General features: G+C 46.7%; 2 protein-coding genes across 2 annotated transcripts in view; one reads left to right on the top strand and one right to left on the bottom strand.

Moving 5' to 3' along the window:
- LOC141048067 (SLAIN motif-containing protein-like) overlaps window positions 1-4860 on the top strand; it is a 42991-nt gene extending 38131 nt beyond the window's left edge. Inside the window, exons 8-9 of the mRNA XM_073543427.1 lie at window positions 441-741; window positions 2971-4860. Of these exons, the coding sequence (XP_073399528.1) occupies window positions 441-741; window positions 2971-3034 (365 nt within the window). The 3' untranslated portion in view covers window positions 3035-4860. The remainder of the gene's footprint in view (window positions 1-440; window positions 742-2970) is intronic.
- Window positions 4861-17671: 12811 nt separating this feature from the next.
- The window catches only part of VAMP7 (vesicle associated membrane protein 7), a 32536-nt gene continuing 28858 nt past the window's right edge, over window positions 17672-21349 (bottom strand). Inside the window, exon 8 of the mRNA XM_073543428.1 lies at window positions 17672-20932. Within this exon, the coding sequence (XP_073399529.1) occupies window positions 20864-20932 (69 nt within the window). The 3' untranslated portion in view covers window positions 17672-20863. The remainder of the gene's footprint in view (window positions 20933-21349) is intronic.

The raw sequence follows: 21349 nt of genomic DNA, 5'->3' as shown, positions 1-21349 counted from the left end.
AAACACCTCTCCATTACTAATCTGTGGGCTTGATGTCACCGGACAATACAAAGGTGACATCAACCACCACTTGCCACCTCTACAGGGCAAGTGGGAAGACCCGGGCAAAGTGCCAGCACGGATGATAGTGCAGGGTGCTGAACCCGAACAGTAACAGACTTCCAGGTGAAGTTCGGGATCTGTGCCCGATCAGTTGTTAGGTACGAACCCCAAACTTTACTGTTCGGATTCGCCCATCTCTACTCACAACTGATTTTTTTTTTTTCTCTATTTTTAACAAAATACTTGTGCTGAGCCTGAGGGAGATGATTTATGACAAGCAGCATGAAAGTGTTTCAAATAGGAAAAGTTTTTGTCACATGTTTTAGTTTTTAGTATAGATTTTGTTTTCTTTTCTTTCTCCTGTCTAGATGTTCTAGAAACTTTTTCTATCATTGTAGGTGTCGCACAGAATAAGATGCGGTACAGTTCGGGCTCCAGCCATCCTGGTGGTGTCCGTCCGCCAATGAAAACGGGTTTAAGCACAAGCTCCCTCATGAACTCCAGGCAGCCAATGAAATCCTCCGGTTATAATGGATCAGGCGGGATCCGTAAGATGTCTTCACCTGGTTTAGCTCCAGTCATTCCTGGGGCTTCAAGAACCAGTAATGTTCCACCATCTGTGAAACACTCAGGGGTAAAATCTCAGGCGACGTCAGGAAACACTGCTTCGAAAAGCAGGATGGCACAGCCTTCCAGGAGGTGAGCTTTGGATCAGATGCTCTTCTTTGTGGGCTAGTGCCCTGATTGGAGAGCAAAGTGCCCCGAGTACTGAGCTGAGACACAGAAACGAAACAGCAGCAGAGCTTATACAGGAATTTAAAGGGGCATTCCCATCTCCAAGATCCTATTCCAATATGTAGTAGGTGTAATAATATTAGCAAATACCTGCACTTAGAAATGTAGTATACAGGGTGGGCCATTTATATGGCATATACACCTAAATAAAATGGGAATGGTTGATGATATCAACTTCCTGTTTGTGGCACATTAGTATATGGGAGGGGGAAAACTTTTCAAGATGGGTGGTGACCATGGCGGCCAATTTGAAGTCGGCCATTTTGGATCCAACTTTATTTTTTTTTTCAATGGGAAGAGGGTCATGTGACACATCAAACTAATTGAGAATTTCACAAGAAAATCAATGGTGTGCTTGGTATTAACGTAACTTTATTATTTCATGAGTTATTTACAAGTTTATGACCACTTGTAAAATATGTTCAAAGTGCTGCCCATTGTGTTGGATTGTCAATGCAACCCTCTTCTCCCACTCTTGACACACTGATAGCAATACCACAGAAGAAATGCTAGCACAGGCTTCCAGTATCTGTTGTTTAAGATGCTACACATCTCGTATCTTCACAGCATAGACAATTGCCTTCAGATGACCCCAAAGATAAAAGTCTAAGGGTGTCAGATCGGGAGATATTGGTGACCATTCAACTGGCCCACGATGACCAATCCACTTTCCAGGAAACTGTTCATGTAGGAATGCTTGGACCTGACACCCATAATTGATGGTATGGTGTGGTATATGGGGTACATGATAGTGCGGCCATTCTTCATCAATGGAAACCTCAATGCCACTGGATATCTGAAATTGCTACATGATGATGTGTTGCCCTCTTTATGCTCTGAAGATGGCCCGTTCCCTGAGTTTTTCCAGCAAGATGGTGCACCACCACATTATGAGTGTCAGGTCTGAGCATTCCAAAAATGAATCTGACTCCCTTAGGCTAGCTTCAGACTAGCGGTTTTGCCCACGGCGCAGCTAAGCGCCGCCCCCTCTGGTCATCTCCGCCTAGTGTCGCACATTGCTGCATGCAATCTGCACACCCTATCTTTAGCATAGGGTGCACAGACCGTGCGCTAGTAGGATTTTGTGTGTGCTGCGCCCTTTTGACGGTTGCATTTTGCATGTTGCATTTTGGTGCGCTCGGAGCACCGTCAAAAGGGCGCAGCGCACACAAAATCCTACGGTCTGAGCACTCTATGCTAAAGATAGGGTGTGCAGATCGCATGCAGCGATGTGCGACACTAGGCGGAGATGACTGGAGGGGGCCGGGCTTAGCGGCGCCGTGCGCTGCGGGCAAAAACGCTAGTCTGAAGCTAGCCTTAGACTAGCATTTCTTCTGCGGTGTTGCTATCAGTGTGTCAAGAGTGGGAGAAGAGGGTTGCATTGACAATCCACCCTGTAGTTCTGACTTGCTGTCACTTACCCCATGTGCAGGGCATTGCAGTAGCTTGCGTATCTGTGGTTATGACCATCTAGTGACAGTTAGTTTTTAGTAACCATGGATACTGAAGGTACTGCAATGCCCTGCACATAGGGTAAGCTAAATAGATTGTCAAAACTATGCTGTATCTGAAAAATAGACCTCATTAAAAAAAAACAACAAAAACCTAAGTTAGATATGGGGCTGAGAGCACCCCGAGTCCACCTCCTACTGACACTAAGCTAAAACTGATGAGCTTCCTGCCAGTTGGTGGGATATATGCTGCTGGGGAGGAGCTAACCCTTTTTTGTGCATAGTGTCAACCTCCTAGTGGCAGCAGCATACACCCATGGTTTCCTGTGTCCCGCACTGAAGCGGGAAAGTAGATTATCAGAAGAACTATACTACATTTCTAATTGAAGGTATTTGCGGTTATTATTTCCTCTTATTTCTACTTCACATTGGGAGAGGATCTTGGAGATGGGAGTACCTATTTGAAGTGCAGATTATATAGGCATTTACTCTGACAGCCATACAAGTCTGGCAGTATCTGCTGAAATGCTACAACTCCCCCATGCTGTCAGGGCATGCTGGGCTCTGTAGTGTTCCAGCCGCTGAAGTGCTGCAGAGATTGTACACGACAATCCCAAGAACTGATGTAAAGTGAAGGTAAATCTAAAGCTCTCAATCCCGTCTTCTCTCTTTTTTAATGCAGATCCCTTAATTCAAGAACGAATCCTCTGGACGATGATGACTCGTGGAAAGAAGGATGCTATTAAATCACCCCAAAGATTTTTTGTTTTCTTTTTCCTGTTCATACTGGTCCAGCGGGCTGGACTGAAATATTTTAAAGGGGGTGGGGAGGGAGGAAGAATAAACGGGGTGACCCTTACCTGTTTCCAGGATCTGAAGACCCACTTTGTGTTTTTGCTGTAGTTTACGTTTCGGATTTTCATCTCTAACTCTTCGGACATCCTATAGGTTTGTTGCTTGTAGACTATGAATTATGTCACTGTACCGAGCCACTGGGTTTTAGAAGGCCAAAAAAATCTAGATTTGTCATTGGACATTTTTGCACTATTGTTAACACTCCATCTACTCATGTTGAAGGCGCAGACATTTTGAAGAGAAGAAATATATTTTTGGCAAATCTTCCTGATTGCGCCATAAGTTTATAGTGTACAGGGCTGCCATGACTCTGTACCCCGGCGGCTGCACAATACTCGGGCTTCCTGCAAGAGCAGAACTTCTTTTGGCCACCGTTATGCTGAGGGAGATTAGGATTAGACATACTGAATTTGATCGCCTGATCCTGTTGGGAGATAAGCCTTTGCCAGACCCCTTCTCCTCTGAGAACACTTGGCTGGGTGTTTCTGTACATAGGGGTCTTCTGACAGTGTCTGGCTGACTGCTAAGGTGTAAACCCATCTTAAAGGGAATTAGTCACCTGATTCACGCTGCGGAAATCAAGGGAAGCATGAATCAGAGACTGGCTGCAGCGCTCCTGGTGATTGACAGGTCAATGTGTGTTACTTGTATTTCCCCCTAAATAAATTTTTTTGGGCAACTTAAAAAATACACAGCAGTAGAGCCGCAAGGGTTGTCGGGTCTCTAAGAAAAGTCTGCAGTCACTATATGTGATTGTGCAAATCGCCAATCGTCATAATTCGGCACACTGTCACAAGTCCCCTGTATTCCCCGCGCAGGTGGGTGGTCACGTGATCGTTTGTATGCAACTTCTATTCTCACTGTCACATGCTGACTAGTCTTCTGCGATTTTTCCTCAATGCTCTTCTATTGAGAGAAGATGGATCATACTAGTCTGCAGGTGACCGCAAGTATGGAAATAGCGATACATGCAGAAATACCAGGAAAACCTTACTGTGCACATCCAGAGTCACGATTTGAGCTAAAAGATTCTTGTCCATGGCTCCGGATCAGATAACTGAACTTCCCTGACGCCTCTTCTGATTAGGCCCATGTGATATAAGATGCCCCGATGGTGCCTGCAGCCATGGACTACTGCTGCACCAGGGTCCTGCAGATGTTTGGCCTGTGATCTCAGACAAGTGTTGCAGTCATTTAGCAAGTGCTTCACTGTTTTGATGCTGTTTGTATGTTTTTGCAGCTACTATACCTCTTTTAATTTCAGCCCAAAATGGCATCTTTCCCCATGTGGAGACACAGAGCGGCACGGTCAGATCCTGCTGTGATTTAGATGGTCTTAACACTTTCTAATGTTTTCTCTTATTTGCCCATTCAGAGGACTCGAGAAACATTTTTGTATTTTTTTTTTTTCTACTTCCAAGCAGAGACACTTTTTTTTTTTCTTTTGTTTCATCTGCAAGTTTTTAACGTCGTGGACTTGAAGCGGTTTAAATGTGTGAATATCTGTATATACATAGATCTATTCCGAGATGAAGAAGTCACTGGATCCCCTTCCCTGCCACAAGGACCTGCCTAGTAATCACAAATGACGACGGTGCACAATATTTGTGTGGTTCTATGATGTGGATTTAGTTGCATTGTGTAAAAGAGACTGTTTTGTGGAACGTCACCTTATGAGTTCCTGCTTGACAACCTCTCAGTAAATGGAGAAATGTAACGTTGCTTCGTGCTCTTATTTCTGACTTGTTATACTCGTATAATGAAGAAAAAGCTGCATCTGCAGGTGTAGCAGAGCTGAACTTGTCATAGCGGCATTTTTTTGGTAGTGGGGTGTGATTACATGGGATTATATGCAGACTTGGCTTCAGTAGCTTAACGCCTGATATGAATTAAATGTGCAAATTGACAAAGTTGGCTCTACTACATGTACGATCTGGACTGCAAATATAAAAAAAAAAATCACGTCAGGACTATATTCCCATTTATACGCCATTTAAAAAATAAAAAGCATTCACTCCATTTTTTTTTTTAACCTGGGCCTTTAGTTTCTGATGCAGCACTCGACCTTACCACTAGAGGGAGCATTGTGCATTGGAACTCTATTAGAGTATGCAAGTGGCTCTCTAGAGGTGAAAGTAGCCAAAATATTAAATGGGCGGTCCAGCTGCAAAAATTCTGTCTAAAAGTACCGTAAGTGAATTGTAAACGGTTAACTTTTTTTTTTTTTCAGTGCAATTGTAAAGCTTCCACAAAGTCATCATTATGGGGGCCATTAACCCCTTTACCCCAAGGGTGGTTTGCACGTTCATGACAAGGCCAATTTTTACAATTCTCACCACTGTCCCCTTTGAGGTAATAACTCTGGAACTCTTCCATGGATCCCGGTGATTCTGACATTGTTTTCTCCTGACATATTGTACTTCATGTTAGTGGTAAAATTTCATTCATATAACTTGCGTTTATTTGTGAAAAAAACAGAATTTTGCCAAAAATCTTGTAATTTAAAAATTTTGAATTTTTATGCCCTTAAATCTCAGATGTGTCACACAAAAACCTTACATTTTCCACATGTTTACTTTCCATCAGCACAATTTTGGAACCAATATTTTTTATAGGGTTAAAAGTTGACCAGCGAGTTCTCATTTTTGCAACACCATTTTATTTTTACGGACCACATCACATTTGAAGCCACTTTGAGGGGTCTATGATAGAAAATACCCAAAAGTGACACCATTCTAAAAACTGCACCCCTCAAGTTGCTCAAAACCACATTCAAGAAGTTTATTAACCCTTCAGGTGCTTCACAGGAATTTTTTGAATGTTTAAAAAAAAAAAAAAAAATGAACACAACTTTTTTTTTTCACAAAAAAAAAAACTTCAGGTTCAATTTTTTTTTTCTATTTTACCAAGAGTAACAGGAGAAACTGGACTGCAAAAATTATTGTGCAATTTGTCCTGAGTACGCCGATACCTGATATGTGGGGGGAACCACTGTTTCGGCGCATGGCAGAGCTCAGAAGGGAAGGAGCACCATTTGACTTTTTGAATGCAAAATTGGCTGGAATTGAGATCGGATGCCATGTCACGTTTGTAGAGCCCCTGAAGAGCCTAAACAGTGGAAATCCCCCACAAGTGACCCCATTTTTGAAACTAGACCCCTTAAGGAACTTATCTTGATGTGGTGAGAACTTTGAACCCCCAAGGGCTTCACAGAAGTTTATAACTTACAGCCATACAATTAAAAAATCATTTTCTCCACAAAAATGATATTTTTACCCCCAATTATTTTCCCAAGGGTAACAGGACCCCAAAAGTTATTGTGCATTTTGTCCTGAGTACGCTGATACCCCATATGTGGGGGTAAACCAATATTTGGGTGCATGGCAGAGCTTGGAAGGGAAGCAGCGCTATTTGACTTTTATGGCTGGAATTGAGATCGGACGCCATGTCGCGTTTGGAAAGCCCCTGATGTGCCTAAACTGTTGAAACCCCCCACAAGTGACCCCATTTTGGAATCTAGACCCCAAGGAACTTATCTAGATGTGTGGTGAGCACTTTGAACCCCTAAGTGCTTCACAGAAGTTTTACGCCCGGGTGTGAAAATAAAAAAAAAATAATTTTTTCCACAAAAATGATATTTTTGCCCCCAATTTTTTATTTTCCCAAGGGTAACAGAAGAAATTGGACCCCAAAAGTTGTTGTGCATTTTGTCCTGAGTAGGCTGATACCCCATATGTGGGGGTAAAACACTGTGTGGGCGCATGGCAGAGCTTGGAAGGGAAGGAGCACCATTTGACTTTTTCAACACAGACTTGGCTGGAATTGAGATCAAATGCCATGTTGCGTTTGGAGAGCACCTGATGTGCCTAACAGTGGAAACCCCCCAATTCTAACTCCCAACACTCCCCTAGCCCTAATGGGAAAATGGAAATATACATTTTTTTAATTGTATTTTTCCCTAACTAAGTGGGTAATAAAGGGGGGTTTGATTTACTATTTATGACGGGTTTTTATGTTTGGCAGCTGTCATACGCTAAAAGATGCTTTTTATTGTAAAATTAGTTTTTGCATCACCACATTTTCAGAGGTATAATTTTTCCGTATTTTGACCCACCGAGTCATGTGAGGTCTTATTTTATGCGGGACGAGTTGATGAGTTTATTGGTACCATTTTTGGATCGCTTTTTATTCCGATTTTTGGGAAGCAGAATGAACAAAACCCAGCATTTCCAGAATTTCTTTTGGGGGGTGCGTTTACACCGTTCCGCGTGCGGTAAAATTGATAAGGCAGTTTTATTCTTCGGGTCAGTACGGTTACAGCGATACCTCATTTATGTCTTTTTTTTATGTTTTGGCGCTTTTATGCAATGAAAACAATTTTATATAAATTATTTTTGCATCGCTTTATTCTGCGAGCTATAACTTTATTTTCTCGTTCGCCTTATTGGGGGACACAGAGACCATGGGTGTACGCTGCTGCCACTAGGAGGCTGACACTATGCACAAAAAAAGGTTAGCTCCTCCTCCGCAGTGTACACCCCACCGACCGGCAGGGAACTCCTGTTTAGCTTAGTGTCAGTAGGAGGTGGACACGGGTCTTTCATTAGACCCTTATCTACCTCGATGTGCGTCGTTCCCTTTCAGGTTCTGGAGGGATACAGTGTGAATAGTCACAACTGTACTCCCACAAGGAGGCTTTGAGTACGGCGTGTACTGCCACCCCGTATCCTCATAGCTCTCCACAGCGGGACCAAGAGCTCAGCACGGGTGCGTGCCAGCGATCCAGATGGTCCTCGCTCCCCGTCTCCCACCCACTCGCCCACCAGAGCCTGTCTGTTTGGATGAGACGCGGCCACAAGAGACAGATCAGACAGCGTGGGATAATGAGGTACATTTATTGAATACAAGACGGAGGTAAGTATGGGGTCCGAGTCGCGTCCTCATACCTAGATGGGCATCTCGGCGGCTCCAATATTGTTCAAAGCGGCCACTGCGGCTGCCGCAATTACTCCTGGCCCTGGCATCAGTAGGGGTCTTGCCCGGCGTTTTCCCCTGCCTTTAGTCCTTGGCGCAGCAGATATCAGCGGCGTTCTGCAGAACTGTTGCCGCGGCAGCGCTACGGGACCTCCGCGCCGCCCCTCGCTGACAGGCGGCCGCCGCTATTAATTTAGGCCCCGGCTTCATTTCGGGCCTTCTTCTGCGTTGCGGCCACGCCCCCCGCCCCCTTCTCCTAAGCGGGCTTCTCTCCCGCCTGTTCTAGGCCTGCCCACCGCTCTCTTTGATCCTAGCCTGTTCTTGGCCAGCGGGCGGTGCCTTCCTTCAGCTTCGGCGGCTAGCTCCGCCCTTCTTCCTCTGAAAGCGCACGTTCCTCCTGCTCCTCTCAGGCCGCCGCCATCTCCGCAGCCTGTCAGCCGGACACCGCTCTCCGCTGCCCTACATCTTCCGACAAGTCGTGTGGCACGTTCCCTAGGGACACCGGACCGTGAGTATCTCTGCATCTGCAGACTGACACCCTCCTCTGCCTTTTTGACCCCCAACCTTCCGGCAGCAGGACAGCCTACTCCCCTCTGCCTGGACTGCAGCAACCCCATTCAGCAAGACTCCGTCCAGGAGCCATCTATTGCGCCATGTGGAAGCGAACCCCCATTACTGGTTGGGCCTCGTCTCCTCAATCTGTGGCAGACCTCACCAGGGTGTCTCAGTCCCTAGTAGCCGTCCTTGATAGGTTGCCCCTGGACACTTCTGCAGGGTCCAGCAGGTCACATGATGCTCCATTTGAGCCAGCCAGCAGAAGCCGCAAAAGGTCCAGACAGGACCTCCGGCCGGGATCCTCTCCTGGCCTCACATCCCCACATAGTCCTTCCCAGCAGTCGCCCTCCCGTGCCTCCTCACCCAAGTCAGGTGAAGCGCTTTCGGATGTGTCATCCGAAGAGATCTTAATGCTGGATTCGGACCAGGACGCGGACGTGAAGGTTACGGTACAGAACCTCATTGCTGCGATTAAACACGCCTTCGAAATCTCAGACTCCCCTGCGAAATCCTCAGAACAGGAGGTTTCGTTCAGACGGGCAGAAACACCTTCCAGGGTCTTCACTTTCCGATCTGAGTTTGGCAGGATCCTTACCAGGGAAAGAGAAAATCCAACCAGGCGCTCTCAAAGAGGGAAGCGCCTCAGCGTGCTGTACGCGTTTGCCAAGGAGCTCACCGACAACTGGTCCGCTTCCCCCTCGGTAGATGCACCCGTGTCCAGACTTTCTGACAACACGGTCCTCCCGATTTCAGGTGTGGTGGCGTCACTAAAGGATTCTAATGTTAGAATTATAGAATCTTTAGCAAAGTCAACATTCGAAGCGGCTACAGCAGTGCTAAGCCCAGCCTTCGCTTCATCTTGGGTAGCGAAGGCCAGAGCCACTTGGGCAGAGGAACTCCGCAAGGGCATCCTAGTTAAAGCCCAACCAGAGCAATTGGACAAACTGGCCAACCAGATCTCTCATGCATGGGATTATCTGCTCTCTGCCTCCTTGGATGCCGCGTCTTGCGCAGTTCAGGCGTCAAGCAACGTGGTAGCAATCCGACGTTCAATTTGGCTCAAGGCTTGGCAGGCGGATTTGGCTTCAAAAAAGGTCCCTTACCAATCTGCCTTTTCAGGGAGCGTGTCTCTTCGGATCCCAGCTGGACCAGATTATTAAAGACGCCGCTGGAGGCACGAGTTCCCTCCTCCCTCAGTCCAAGCCTCGCAGACCTCCGTTAAGACGTCAGTTTCAGCCCTTTCGGACTTTCCGCCGCTTCAATGCGGCAGACAACTTCTCTAACCAACAGAGACCGCAGGCACGCCAGGATAGAGAAAAGGTGTCCTTCAGACCCATTCCCTCCTGGTAATCTCACAACTCCCAGGGCAGATCCTCCAGATCCAGATCTGGACGGTCCACATCAGCATGACTATCAACGAACTCTCGAGGGTCCTTCCCAATTAGGAGGTCGACTCCCTTTCTTCAGAGACGTCTGACTTGCCTCAGTAGAGGACGCTTGGGTCAGGGAGGTTGTATCATCAGGATACACGATAGAGTTCGTTTCTCATCCCCGGGATCGTTTCTTCGAGTCCTGACCTCCAAAAGATCCCGCCTTAGTTCCGGGGTTCTTTGCGTCCATCGCCTATCTCCTCAATTCCGGAGCGATAGTGCCCGTTCCCGAATCAGAACGTTTCACAGGGTTTTATTCAAACCTGTTCGTGGTACCGAAAAAAGGCGGTACAGTTCGCCCCATCTTGGACCTCAAGTTACTCAACAAGAGAGTCCGACTGCGTCATTTCCGAATGGAGTCTCTTCGGTCAGTAATCGCTTCCATGGAAACGCAGGAGTTCATGTGTTCAATAGACATCTAAGATGCCTATCTACACGTTCCCATATTCTCCGGCCCTCAGAAATTCCTGCGTTTCGCGATTTGCCAGGAACATTACCAGTTTGTTGCACTACCGTTCGGTCTCGCCTCCGCACCCAGAGTGTTTACAAAGATCATGGCGGCGTTGATGGCCTTGTTGAGAATCAGAGGTCTTGTTCTTTTTCCGTACCTCGATGACATTCTGATCACAGCTCCGTCCTTTCATCAAGCTCACCAAAGTATTACCATCGTCCTCGACACCCTGTCCAATTTCGGGTGGCTCATCAACAAAAAGAAGTCCTGCCTGGTTCCGACACAATGTCTTGTGTTTCTGGGTCTATTGTTCGACACTCGTCGATCAAGGGTTTTTCTCCCACAAGAAAAGATTTGCTCCCTGCAGCGGGATGTACGATCGCTACAGATCTTACGACTTCCATCTCTCCGGACAATAATGAAAGTCCTAGGAAAGATGGAGGCAGCGACAGAGGCGGTTCCCTTTGCCCAATTTCACACCAGACCTCTCCAACACGCCATCCTGTCTCGGTGGAACAGGTCTGTTTTTTCTCTGGACCGCCCAGTTCGTCTTTCATACCGGGTCAAGCAGTCCCTCAATTGGTGGCTGACGTCTCCACTCATCTCCCTAGGACGGTCTTTCCTCCCCATTCACTGGCAGCTTGTGACGCCGTTTGCCAGCATCTCGGCTGTGGAGCAGTGTTCCGCGAACACACTGTTTAGGGTCGGTGGTCAACGCAGGAGTCAGCCCTGCCGATCAACGTTCTCGAGATACGAGCGATTTATCTGTCTCTCGTTCACTGGGAGAGACTTCTCAGGGGCCTGACTATCCAGATTCAGACAGACAATGCCACAGCGGTGGCATATGTCAACCGCCAAGGGGGGGACACGGAGTGTCTCAGCCCTGGCAGAGGTGTCCAAGATTCTAAATTGGGCAGAGGTTTCAGTCCCGGCTATATCCGCGGTGCACGTTCCCGGCGTGGACATCTGGACCGCCGATTTTCTCAGCCGCGAGGGTCTTGCGGCGGGAGAGTGGTCCCTACATCCGGAGGTATTTCTTCAGCTTTGCCGTCGTTGGGGAACCGCGGACGTAGATCTGCTAGCTTCTCTCCTCAACAGGAAAGTCCCACAGTTTGTATCCAGGGCTCGAGATCCCCTCGCAGTGGGCGCCGACGCTCTGGCCATTCCTTGGTCGCAGTTCGAGCTCCCCTACCTGTTCCCTCCCCTGCCTCTTCTTCCCAGGTTGTTGAAGGTAATCAAGGCGGAAGGAATTCCGGTCATCCTCATCGCCCCGAATTGGCCCAAAAGGTCTTGGTTCGCGAACGCAGTTAACCTTCTCGCTGACGCCCCCCGGAAGCTTCCAGACAGGGCAGATCTGCTGTCTCAAGGTTCGATTTGCCACCCCAATTCTCGGCCTCTCAATTTGACAGCGTGGCTGTTGAGACCGAGGTTTTGAAACGATCAGGCTTTTCGGATCGAGTTATTCAGACCATGATCCGGGCCAGAAAGCCATCGTCTTCCAAAATTTATTACCGTACTTGGAAGGCTTATTTCACTTGGTGCGAGGCCAACGACATTCCGCCCATGCGTTTTTCGCTCCCTTCTGTCCTGGCGTTTCTTCAGGCAGGGCTTGATGCAGGCCTTGCCCTCAGCTCTTTAAAAGGTCAAGTTTCGGCGCTGTCCGTTTTATTTCAGAAGACGTTGGCCTCCCGTCCTCAGGTCAAAACCTTCCTTCAAGGTGTGGCTCATGCGGCTCCTCTGTACCGAGCGCCCGTAGATCCTTGGGATCTTAATTTGGTTCTCAAGGTTCTCCCTTTGAACCTCTCAGGGAAGTTTCCCTATCTCTCCTTTCATGGAAAGTAGCCTTCCTAGTAACCATCACCTCCATCCGGCGCGTGTCGGAATTGGCGGCCCTCTCTTGCCGCTCTCCTGTCTTGGTACTCTACCAGGACAAGGTAGTTCTGCGGTCTCCGCCCTCTTTCCTTCCTAAGGTGGTGTCAGCTTTCCACCTGAATGAGGACATTGTTCTCCCGTCATTTTGTCCGGGTCTAGCTCATCCTCGGGAGCGGTCCTTGAACAAGCTGGACTTGGTCAGGGCGATGAAGGTCTACCTAGCTAGGACGACCCCTTTGCGGAAGACAGACTCTCTCTTCGTCATTCCAGATGGGGCGCGGAAAGGTCACCCGGCTTCCAAAGCTACTATTGCTCGCTGGATCAGATCGGCAATTTTGGAGGCCTTCCGGGTTAAGCATCGAGCGCACTCTACCCGGGCAGTGGGTGCTTCCTGGGCGGTACGCCACAGAGCCTCCGCGCTGCAGCTTTGCAAAGCTGCATCCTGGTCTTCGGTTCACACGTTTGTGAAAATTCTACAAAGTCCACACCTACGCTTCGGCAGACGCCAGCCTAGGTAGAAGGATTCTGCAGGCAGCGGTGGTGAGTCCACTGGCCTGATGGAAGTTTTTTCCCACCCCAGGGACTGCTTTGGGACGTCCCATGGTCTCTGTGTCCCCCAATAAGGCGAATGAGAAAACAGGATTTTTGGGTTGCTTACCGTAAAATCTGTTTCTCGGAGCCTTCATTGGGGTACACAGCACCCTCCCATGTTCTACAACTCCTGTTCTTACTTTGGTTGGTTACAGTTGAGTTGTTTGTTCTGTTTTCACTCTATTCTGTTACTTCTCCTACTGCTTTCTCACTAACTGAGGAGTTCCCTGCCGGTCGGTGGGGTGTACACTGCGGAGGAGGAGCTAACCTTTTTTTTGTGCATAGTGTCAGCCTCCTAGTGGCAGCAGCGTACACCCATGGTCTCTGTGTCCCCCAATGAAGGCTCCGAGAAACAGATTTTACGGTAAGCAACCCAAAAATCCTGTTTTTTTGCTGATGATGCTGTGTGGCAGCTCGTTTTTTGTGGGACAAGATGGTGTTTTCAGCGGTACCATGGTTATTCATATCCATCTTTTTGATCGCATTATTGCACTTTTTGTTCAGCGGTATGATAATAAAGCGTAGTTTTTTTGCTTTGTTTATTTTTATTTAAGGGGTTAACTAACGGGACGGTTTTACAGGGCGGGTCGTGATGGACGCGGCGATACTAAATGTGTACTTTTATTGTTTTGTTTTCCAAAAAAAGTAGGGAATTTTTTTTTTTTTTTATAAATTACTTTTACTTTTTTTTTTTAAACTTTATTACATTGTCCCAGGGAGGGGACATCACTGTCATGTGTCAGATCGCTGATCTGACACGTCACACAGCGCTGTGACAGATCAGCATTCTGACAGGCGCTGCACAGGCTTCCTCCTTACCTGCGCTCTGCAGGCACTCGCGCCCATATTGGATCTTTTGTAGGTTTTGTATGCTTTTTGGTCATGCAGTTATATGCTGCATGTGTACCAACTCAAACCAAGCTCAATTTTTGTGTTTTTTCTTTGTAGTTTTGCATTCTGTGCAAGCTGGGGTGTGGCCTCCCTCTCCTGAGCTGGAAATTGTATATAAGGCTTCCCCAGACTGGTGTCCACTGGTTGGGACCCGGTCCTTGTCTGCCCTTATTCACACAGACGTCATCTTTGACACATAAGGTTTTTAATATTAGACAAGTGTAGGACTGCCCTGACCACCATGTTGATGGTGGGATGGCTTTTATGCTATGTTTGATCAAATGCAGTATTACTAAGAACTCAATATGATTTAAATGCACTTTTGCTTTTTACTTATTTAATTACAGCAGGACTTTTTTCATTTTGTCTTTTGTATGTTTGTTCCTCCTTGCCTGCGCTCTGCAGGCACTCGTGCCCATATTGGATCCGGGGGCCTGCAAGGAAGGAGGCCCCCAGAGCAGTGCAGCACATCGCGCTGCTCCGAGGGTCTTAGGCAAGCACGGAAGAGCCCCCTCCCTGCCGATGCTTCTCTAAACCACCGGTACACTGCGATCGTGTTTGATTGCAGTGTGCCAGGGGTTAACGTGCTGGCGGCGGTCCATGACCGTCCCTAACACACAGTGCCGGGTGTCAGCTGTGATAATCAGCTGACACCCGGCCGCGATCAGCGGCGCTCCCCCCGTGAGCACGGCTGATTGCTGTGACATTATCCCGTCCCAGGGCACATGGACGGGATAGTACGTCCAATGTCAGAAAGGGGTTAAATACGTCAGCCTTCACCCAACTCCAGATCATGAAAAATGGAGACGCTACGGGTATCAGAAAATGGCCCTTTTTTTTTTTTTTTTTTTAGTAAAGTTTTGATTTTTTTTTTATTCACCCCTCAGAGTGGGGGAAAAAAGAACCTAGACATGTTTGGTGTCTATGAACTTGTAGTTACCTGGAGAATCATAAGGGCGGGCGAGTTTTAGCATTTAGTGAACCTAGCAAAAAAGCCAAACCATAAGTGTGGGATTGCACTTTTTTTTTTTTTTTTTTTTGCTATTTCACTGCACTTGGAATTTTTTTTCCCATTTGAGTATACGACATACTAAATCCAACTCGTCCCGCAAAAAATAAGCCCTCATACGGCCATATTGACGGAAAAATAAGTTATGGCTCTGGAAAGAAGGGGAGCAGAAAACAAAAATGCAAAGCTGAAAAAAGCTCGGGTCATTAAGGGGTTAACTTTTTTTTTTTTTAAATTTTTCTTAATTTTGGCATGCTTCAATAGCCTTAATGGGAGGCTAGAAGCATCCACAACTCGATCGGCTCTGCCACATCTAGGTGATGCTCAGATTGCTTCTATGTAGCAGAATTACAGTATTGCTATGAGCGCCGAGCACAGGGTGGTGCTCATAGCAATCCGGCATCAACAACCCTACAGGTCTCCAGGAAACCTCAGGTTATGGCAACGCATCGCTGACCCCCCGATCCCATGAAGGGGGTCAGCGATGTGCGTATTTCCGGCCGTGCACTGGAAGCTCTAGTTAAATGCCTGCTGTCAGTGTTTGACAGTGGGATTTAACTAGTTAAGAGGCGGGGGTGGATCATGGTTCCGCTCGCCCCTATTGCAGGCACATGTCAACTGTTTAAAACAGCTTTGAGGTGAACTCACCGCCGTAGCCCACTTCAAAGCAGAGAATACTGGCTGCTGATGTACTATCTGGTCAGTAAGGGTTTAAAGGGCTAGTCCCAAAATTGTAAGTTGCACCTCATCCATACAGTAGGTAGTGGTGTAAGTGTGACCCCCAAATATCACTGGTATTTAAGCATAGCTCTGTGTCAGAGGGAACTTGTGTGCCCCCTTCCAGCCTGTAAGCTCCAAGGTCTGGGTGTATTAGACCTCTATAGGGTATATCTTACATAGTGCAAGTGATCAAAACGCTGAGACCCCCTTCGATCTCAGCAGTGCCGTTCTATTCATTGTGGAAAAGCCAAATCCAGCTCTTGCCTATTTCCATCAGCACCATAGACTTTTGATGTGCTCATCAATAAAACATAATTAAGGCAAGCAGGATCATGGGATGCATTAAGATGTCTGGATACACATGATGAGAGCATTATACTGCCTCTGTACAAATCCCTGGTTAGATAGCACATGGAGTACTGTGTATAGTGTTGGGTACCGGTGCTCAGGAAGGAACTAGAGGGCAACAAAATAAAGGGGATGGAGGAACTACAATACCTAGAGAGATTAGCAAAATTAGGATTATTTAGTCTAGAAAAAAACAACTAAGGGGCAATCTAATAACCATGTATAAGTATATAAGGGGACAATACAAATATCTCTCCGAGGATCTGTTTATACCAAGGAAGGTGACGGTCACAAGGGGGCATTCTCTGCGTCTGGAGAAAAGGTTTTTCCACCAACATAGAAGAGGATTCTTTACTGTTAGTGAGAATCTGGAATTCCTTGCCTGCGGAGGTGGTGATGGCGAACTCAGTCGAGGGGTTCAAGAGAGGCCTGGATGTCTTCCTGGAGCGTAACAATATTGTATCTTACAGTTATTAGGTTCCTTAGAAGGACGTAGATCTGGGGATTTATTCTGACAGAATTTTATAGGCTGAACTGGATGGACTAATGTCTTTTTTCAGCCTTACTAACTATGTTACTCTAATATTGGGGAGTTGTCCCATCGTATTGAATATGTAGGGTGGGAACGTGTATACTCTGGCCCTGTTGCTCAGCTTCTGACAATCGCTGAACACTTTGGCCCATTTTGTGCCAGTTGTCAGGATGGAGTGCGTTTATCCCACAGCCGTAAGGGCCCGTTACACATAGCGATATCGCTGTGTGAGATACTTACCTCCGACCGGCTCCCTCACTGATCGTGCGAGAACGTCCTGGATCATTTCTCATCGTCAGCTTCCTGTGGTGCCGACGAGCAACGCGTGCAGGAGGACGTCAGGATCGCCACGTCTGACAGGTAAGTAACGACCCTGCGATGTCGCTGGTGAGATCTGCCTGTGTGGCAGCTCACTAGCGACCACTTAGCGATGCACCAGCGATCCATATAGGTGTCGGGATCGCTGGTGCATCGCTAAGTGTAACGGTACCCGTACTGCGGTGATTTTTTTTGTAACTTTATTTTTAGCAATCTAAGATCTTTAATAATTACAAAACACATACATAACGCAAACATCTCAGGAGGAACACAAACCATGAAAGGAGAAGCTGCTCCAACAGAGAACATTGTAAATCAACATTTCAATCCCAGCGGGGTAATAATCATCTGTAACCCGCTTAGCAGCAAACAAAACAGCCTCAGGGAGATTGGGGGGGGGGGGGGGGGGGGAGGTGGGAGAAAGGTCACCAAAACATTTCCATCTAGAGTCATCCTCTTGTCTATCAGTTCAAGTCAGGAGACGCCTGGTCGTCAGTCTATGGGCCCTGAAACTTGCCCATATGAACCTGACCTAAAAATTTGCAATCGTGCCAGAAGACGTCAAGTCAGAACATTCAAATGGATCTGGTACCAGGTTTGACAATACAAACATTAGACAGAAGTGTACCAGCCTTATGAGGTCTAAGAACATCCATATCTGAATGGGTGCAGTCACACATCCGTATGACTCATGAGAAGATCAGGAACTCGCACGAGTAGTACAGAAGAGGCACAGATATGTCCAAATTACACCTAGAGAGTGAGCTGGACTCCTAAACCGCTCATCTTATCAGGATTATACAAACATTCAGATACTGGAAAAATCCACAAGTACCATAGCCTCGTCCCAGTTTAATATTATATGCAGTGGTTAAGTGGATGTGTTGTCAGATTTCACAATACAACCTGCATACATTATTATTTACATTTTTTAGTGAGCATACCAGCCTCATCAGGTCTAAGACCTATTTAATAATGTGTGTATTGTGAAATCTGGTAGTACATCCACTATAGCAAACTACATACATTATTAATCTTTCATAACCAGATGAGGTGAGTGTACTTAAACTCCATATCCTAATGGTTGTATAATCCTGACAATAATATGAACAGATTGAGTCCAGCTAGACCTAGGAAACAGTGCTAGTCTTATCAGGATTAGACAGCCATGCAGATATGGATTTCCTTAGCAAGTACACCATCCTCCTCTAGGCTTAGCAGATCGATGTACTATTGTCTACAGTTTGGTAAAGGGAATGTGTTACAGGATTTCACAATACAAACTATACATTACTAAGAACCTGATAAGGCTGATGTACCGTACTTACTAAGAAAATCTATCGCTGACTGGTTGTACAATCCTGATAAGATGAACATTTTAGAAATCCAGCTTACTTACTCTTTAGGTCTAGCCTGGACTCATTTTATTATCAGGAATACACAGCCATTTGGATATGCCTTTCTTAGTAAGTACACCAGCCTTATCAGGTCCAAGAACGGTTTATCTTTCTATACAGTTCATACATTAAAGTCTGGTGACAGATTGGATTTAAAATATATTTTCTCTGACATTTATTGATGGTCTATACCAGGACCTCCAACACTCAAGCAGAACGGAGGGAACTGATTAACGCTGTGGCCCTTCATTGTTTATATGCAGCCCTGCTCACAGTAATAGGACACGCTGCAGCACAGGGCACAGACCTGGATGCACCATCAATTACAAATCTTGTTTGTAAACTAGAAAAGTGAAAATGTGCAAAAAGGAAAAATAACCCAACAAGATAAAGCAAGATGGAGGCCGTCTCTATAGATCTGTTATATTATATACAGGGTTACTTATGGCGATAAATCGTCATTGAATAAAGCAGAACATCTGTACAGAATCAGAGGAGAACATGAGACAATAAACAGGCAGGGAAAGGGACAATCAGAAGACGGCGTGTTATTACAGAAACCTGATCGCAATCCACACCACACAGATCTGATGAGTAGTGAGCGGGCGAGCATGCTCGGGGGCTGAGTGACTTGGGCGTGCTCGAATACTATGTTCGAGTCTCCACAGCTGCATGTCCCGCAACCCATGCAGGGATTGCTCGTTTGTTAACAATCCCCACCTGTACTGCGGCAGTCAAACAACACCGAGACATGCAGCAACGGGGACTCTGACATAGCATGCGAGCACACTGAAGTCACTGTTGGCACCAGAGCGTGCTCGCTCATCAGTACGGATGAGGCTTCTACTGTTCTGTGTGACAGTAATGGCATTTCTTCGTTATATTTCTTCCCGTGAAAGCTGGGTGACCACCAAAATAGACGCCATCCTAGTGCTCACAGTTGTCTCCCAGCTTTGGAATACAAAAAGAGTCTGGAAATGCAGCGATGTCGACAAAGGACGGATTGCTGCAATGGGCGAGTCTCTTGCGATGGCTACGAGACGGGGCAAAAAGACTGGCGGCACCCGGTTTTGACCCACTCCTCTGTGGCAGTCCTGCATCTCATCGCCTCTGAAGCCGCCCAATGTCATGACGTACGAGGCGAGGAGATGTCAGGACCTAGGTGGTAGCTGCAGTTGTGAAGTCCAGTGACCACAACAAACTGGACCAAGAGTTGGATGGGGGCATTGTGAGGTTTTTTTTTTTTTTTTTTTACAGATTTCTAGTAACTACATTGTTGATGGCCCAACCATGCCAGATTCAGGGACTATGACCATGGCATTCCAGACATGGAGGAACCATAATCACCTCAAGAAGAAATGCCATGGTTTTCCAAAAATCCATAGAAAGAGGGAAGAAAAAAAAAAAAAAAGGGAGCATGGCGATCCAGTGATTGACCACACCAGTGTATGGCTGTGGGTTAATGGATCTATATTTGTTAGGTCCTGTTCACATATTTATGAACATGTCTACCAGGAACGCCAAGCATCTCCATAGACCCCAGGCACTCAGATTATGCCAAAAGAGCACCCCCTTATGCAAACACTTAGCAGGGCTGCAGTGACGCTTCCCTACCACAAGGGTAAGTTATGAAAATGTGTGCTGCATGGTATCCAATGTGAGTGAATGGCCAACATCTGTGAAGACAGCGGAGGTATATCTGCTGTGAATTGATTTGCAGGGCCCAGTCCATCGGCCATGTGGATCATCTGCGGCCACCATCCCTGCGATCCACCTCCTACCTTCCGGCATCCACAGCTCTTCTTTTGATTATCTGGCCCGGCACGACATTGCAAGGACTTGGCAGAAGGCCGGCAGAGTCGGAGATTCCATTGCTCCTGCCCGGTGTCCGCTGGACCAGGTCCTACAAGTCAATTACAAGCTGAGTCCTAGAATTTTTTAGTGATAACCAACATGAATGGGGTAGTGTTCCAGCTTTTCTAAATTCCTGACAAATCATTGTGCAGGACTGGCATCGACTAGATTTACCACTCAGACGTCAGAGGGAATAGTGGCTGTAAGGTAGTACTCATTACCGGATGACCCGAGCACATGGACACATCACCTACCTAAACTTCACAAAGGAGGCCGGAGCTGAGAAATAACTGGAGATGGAGCAAAGTGATAAATAAGAGAACGTCATAGAAACAATAGTGGGTTTTCCCCATGAAGCCTGAGGGGTGCGGATGGCATCAATATGGCAGAACAAGCATTGCCAGGGGGGCTGGGGCAGAGAACATTAAAATGATGGACACACTCGGAAAAGATTAAAACATGAACCCGTCCCATCCACATAGTACGTAAGGAAAGAAATGGTGTAATGCCACAGACGACATCTCTCCCGTCACCTCCGGTAGATGCCCGGCTGTACGGGACGGCAGGCTCCAGGAGGGAGCTATAAGGCATAGAGATACATTGTCCGGTATGGATGGAGGGACAACAGATTGAGGAGAACTTCTGACACCTTGGTGTCAAGGGAGGAAAAGGCTTTTTTTATCAAGTCTCTTTTCTACAGGACGCTACATGTGTGAACAGGACGTATGTTACATTTCGCTTCCTGTTGACTGTCTTCATGCATCAGAGGAGATGGGGGTTACTTATTCACACAGTTGGGCCATGTCAGCCCTCCACATGCTGCCGACACAATGATATAGATGACGACCTGTGGGCGAGAAATGTGTAACTTATAGGATTAAAACACCATGGTAGGGAATAGTCGCTGAACTAGGAGACGTGGCGGCACAAAATCCCCTATTCACATTTATATACACTGGATCATTTTTTATTTATATCTTCTACCTAAAGCTATCAGACCACAAGCCCTTACACTAGACTCACACTTCCTGTTCTGTACAGAAGTCTTTTCAGCAGTCTCATTATCATCACAGGCAGGATTATACAAAAGATGAAACTTCTGTAGACTACAGAGAACACAGAATCAAATAAACATTCCCAATAGGTGTCATCACAGCTCACCACCTCCTCCTGTACAATGAGTGATAACACCACTATACACAGTAAATAACACAGGGTCCAGCATTCACAATAGGTGATATCACAATCTGTGACATCACCTATT

Source organism: Dendrobates tinctorius, unplaced genomic scaffold (assembly GCF_039654945.1).
Source record: "Dendrobates tinctorius isolate UK_male_01 unplaced genomic scaffold, ASM3965494v1 ptg000133l, whole genome shotgun sequence".
Classification (NCBI taxonomy): Eukaryota; Metazoa; Chordata; class Amphibia; order Anura; family Dendrobatidae; genus Dendrobates; species Dendrobates tinctorius.
Note: the sequence above shows the minus strand (reverse complement) of the source record. Positions and strands in the feature narration are given on the sequence as shown.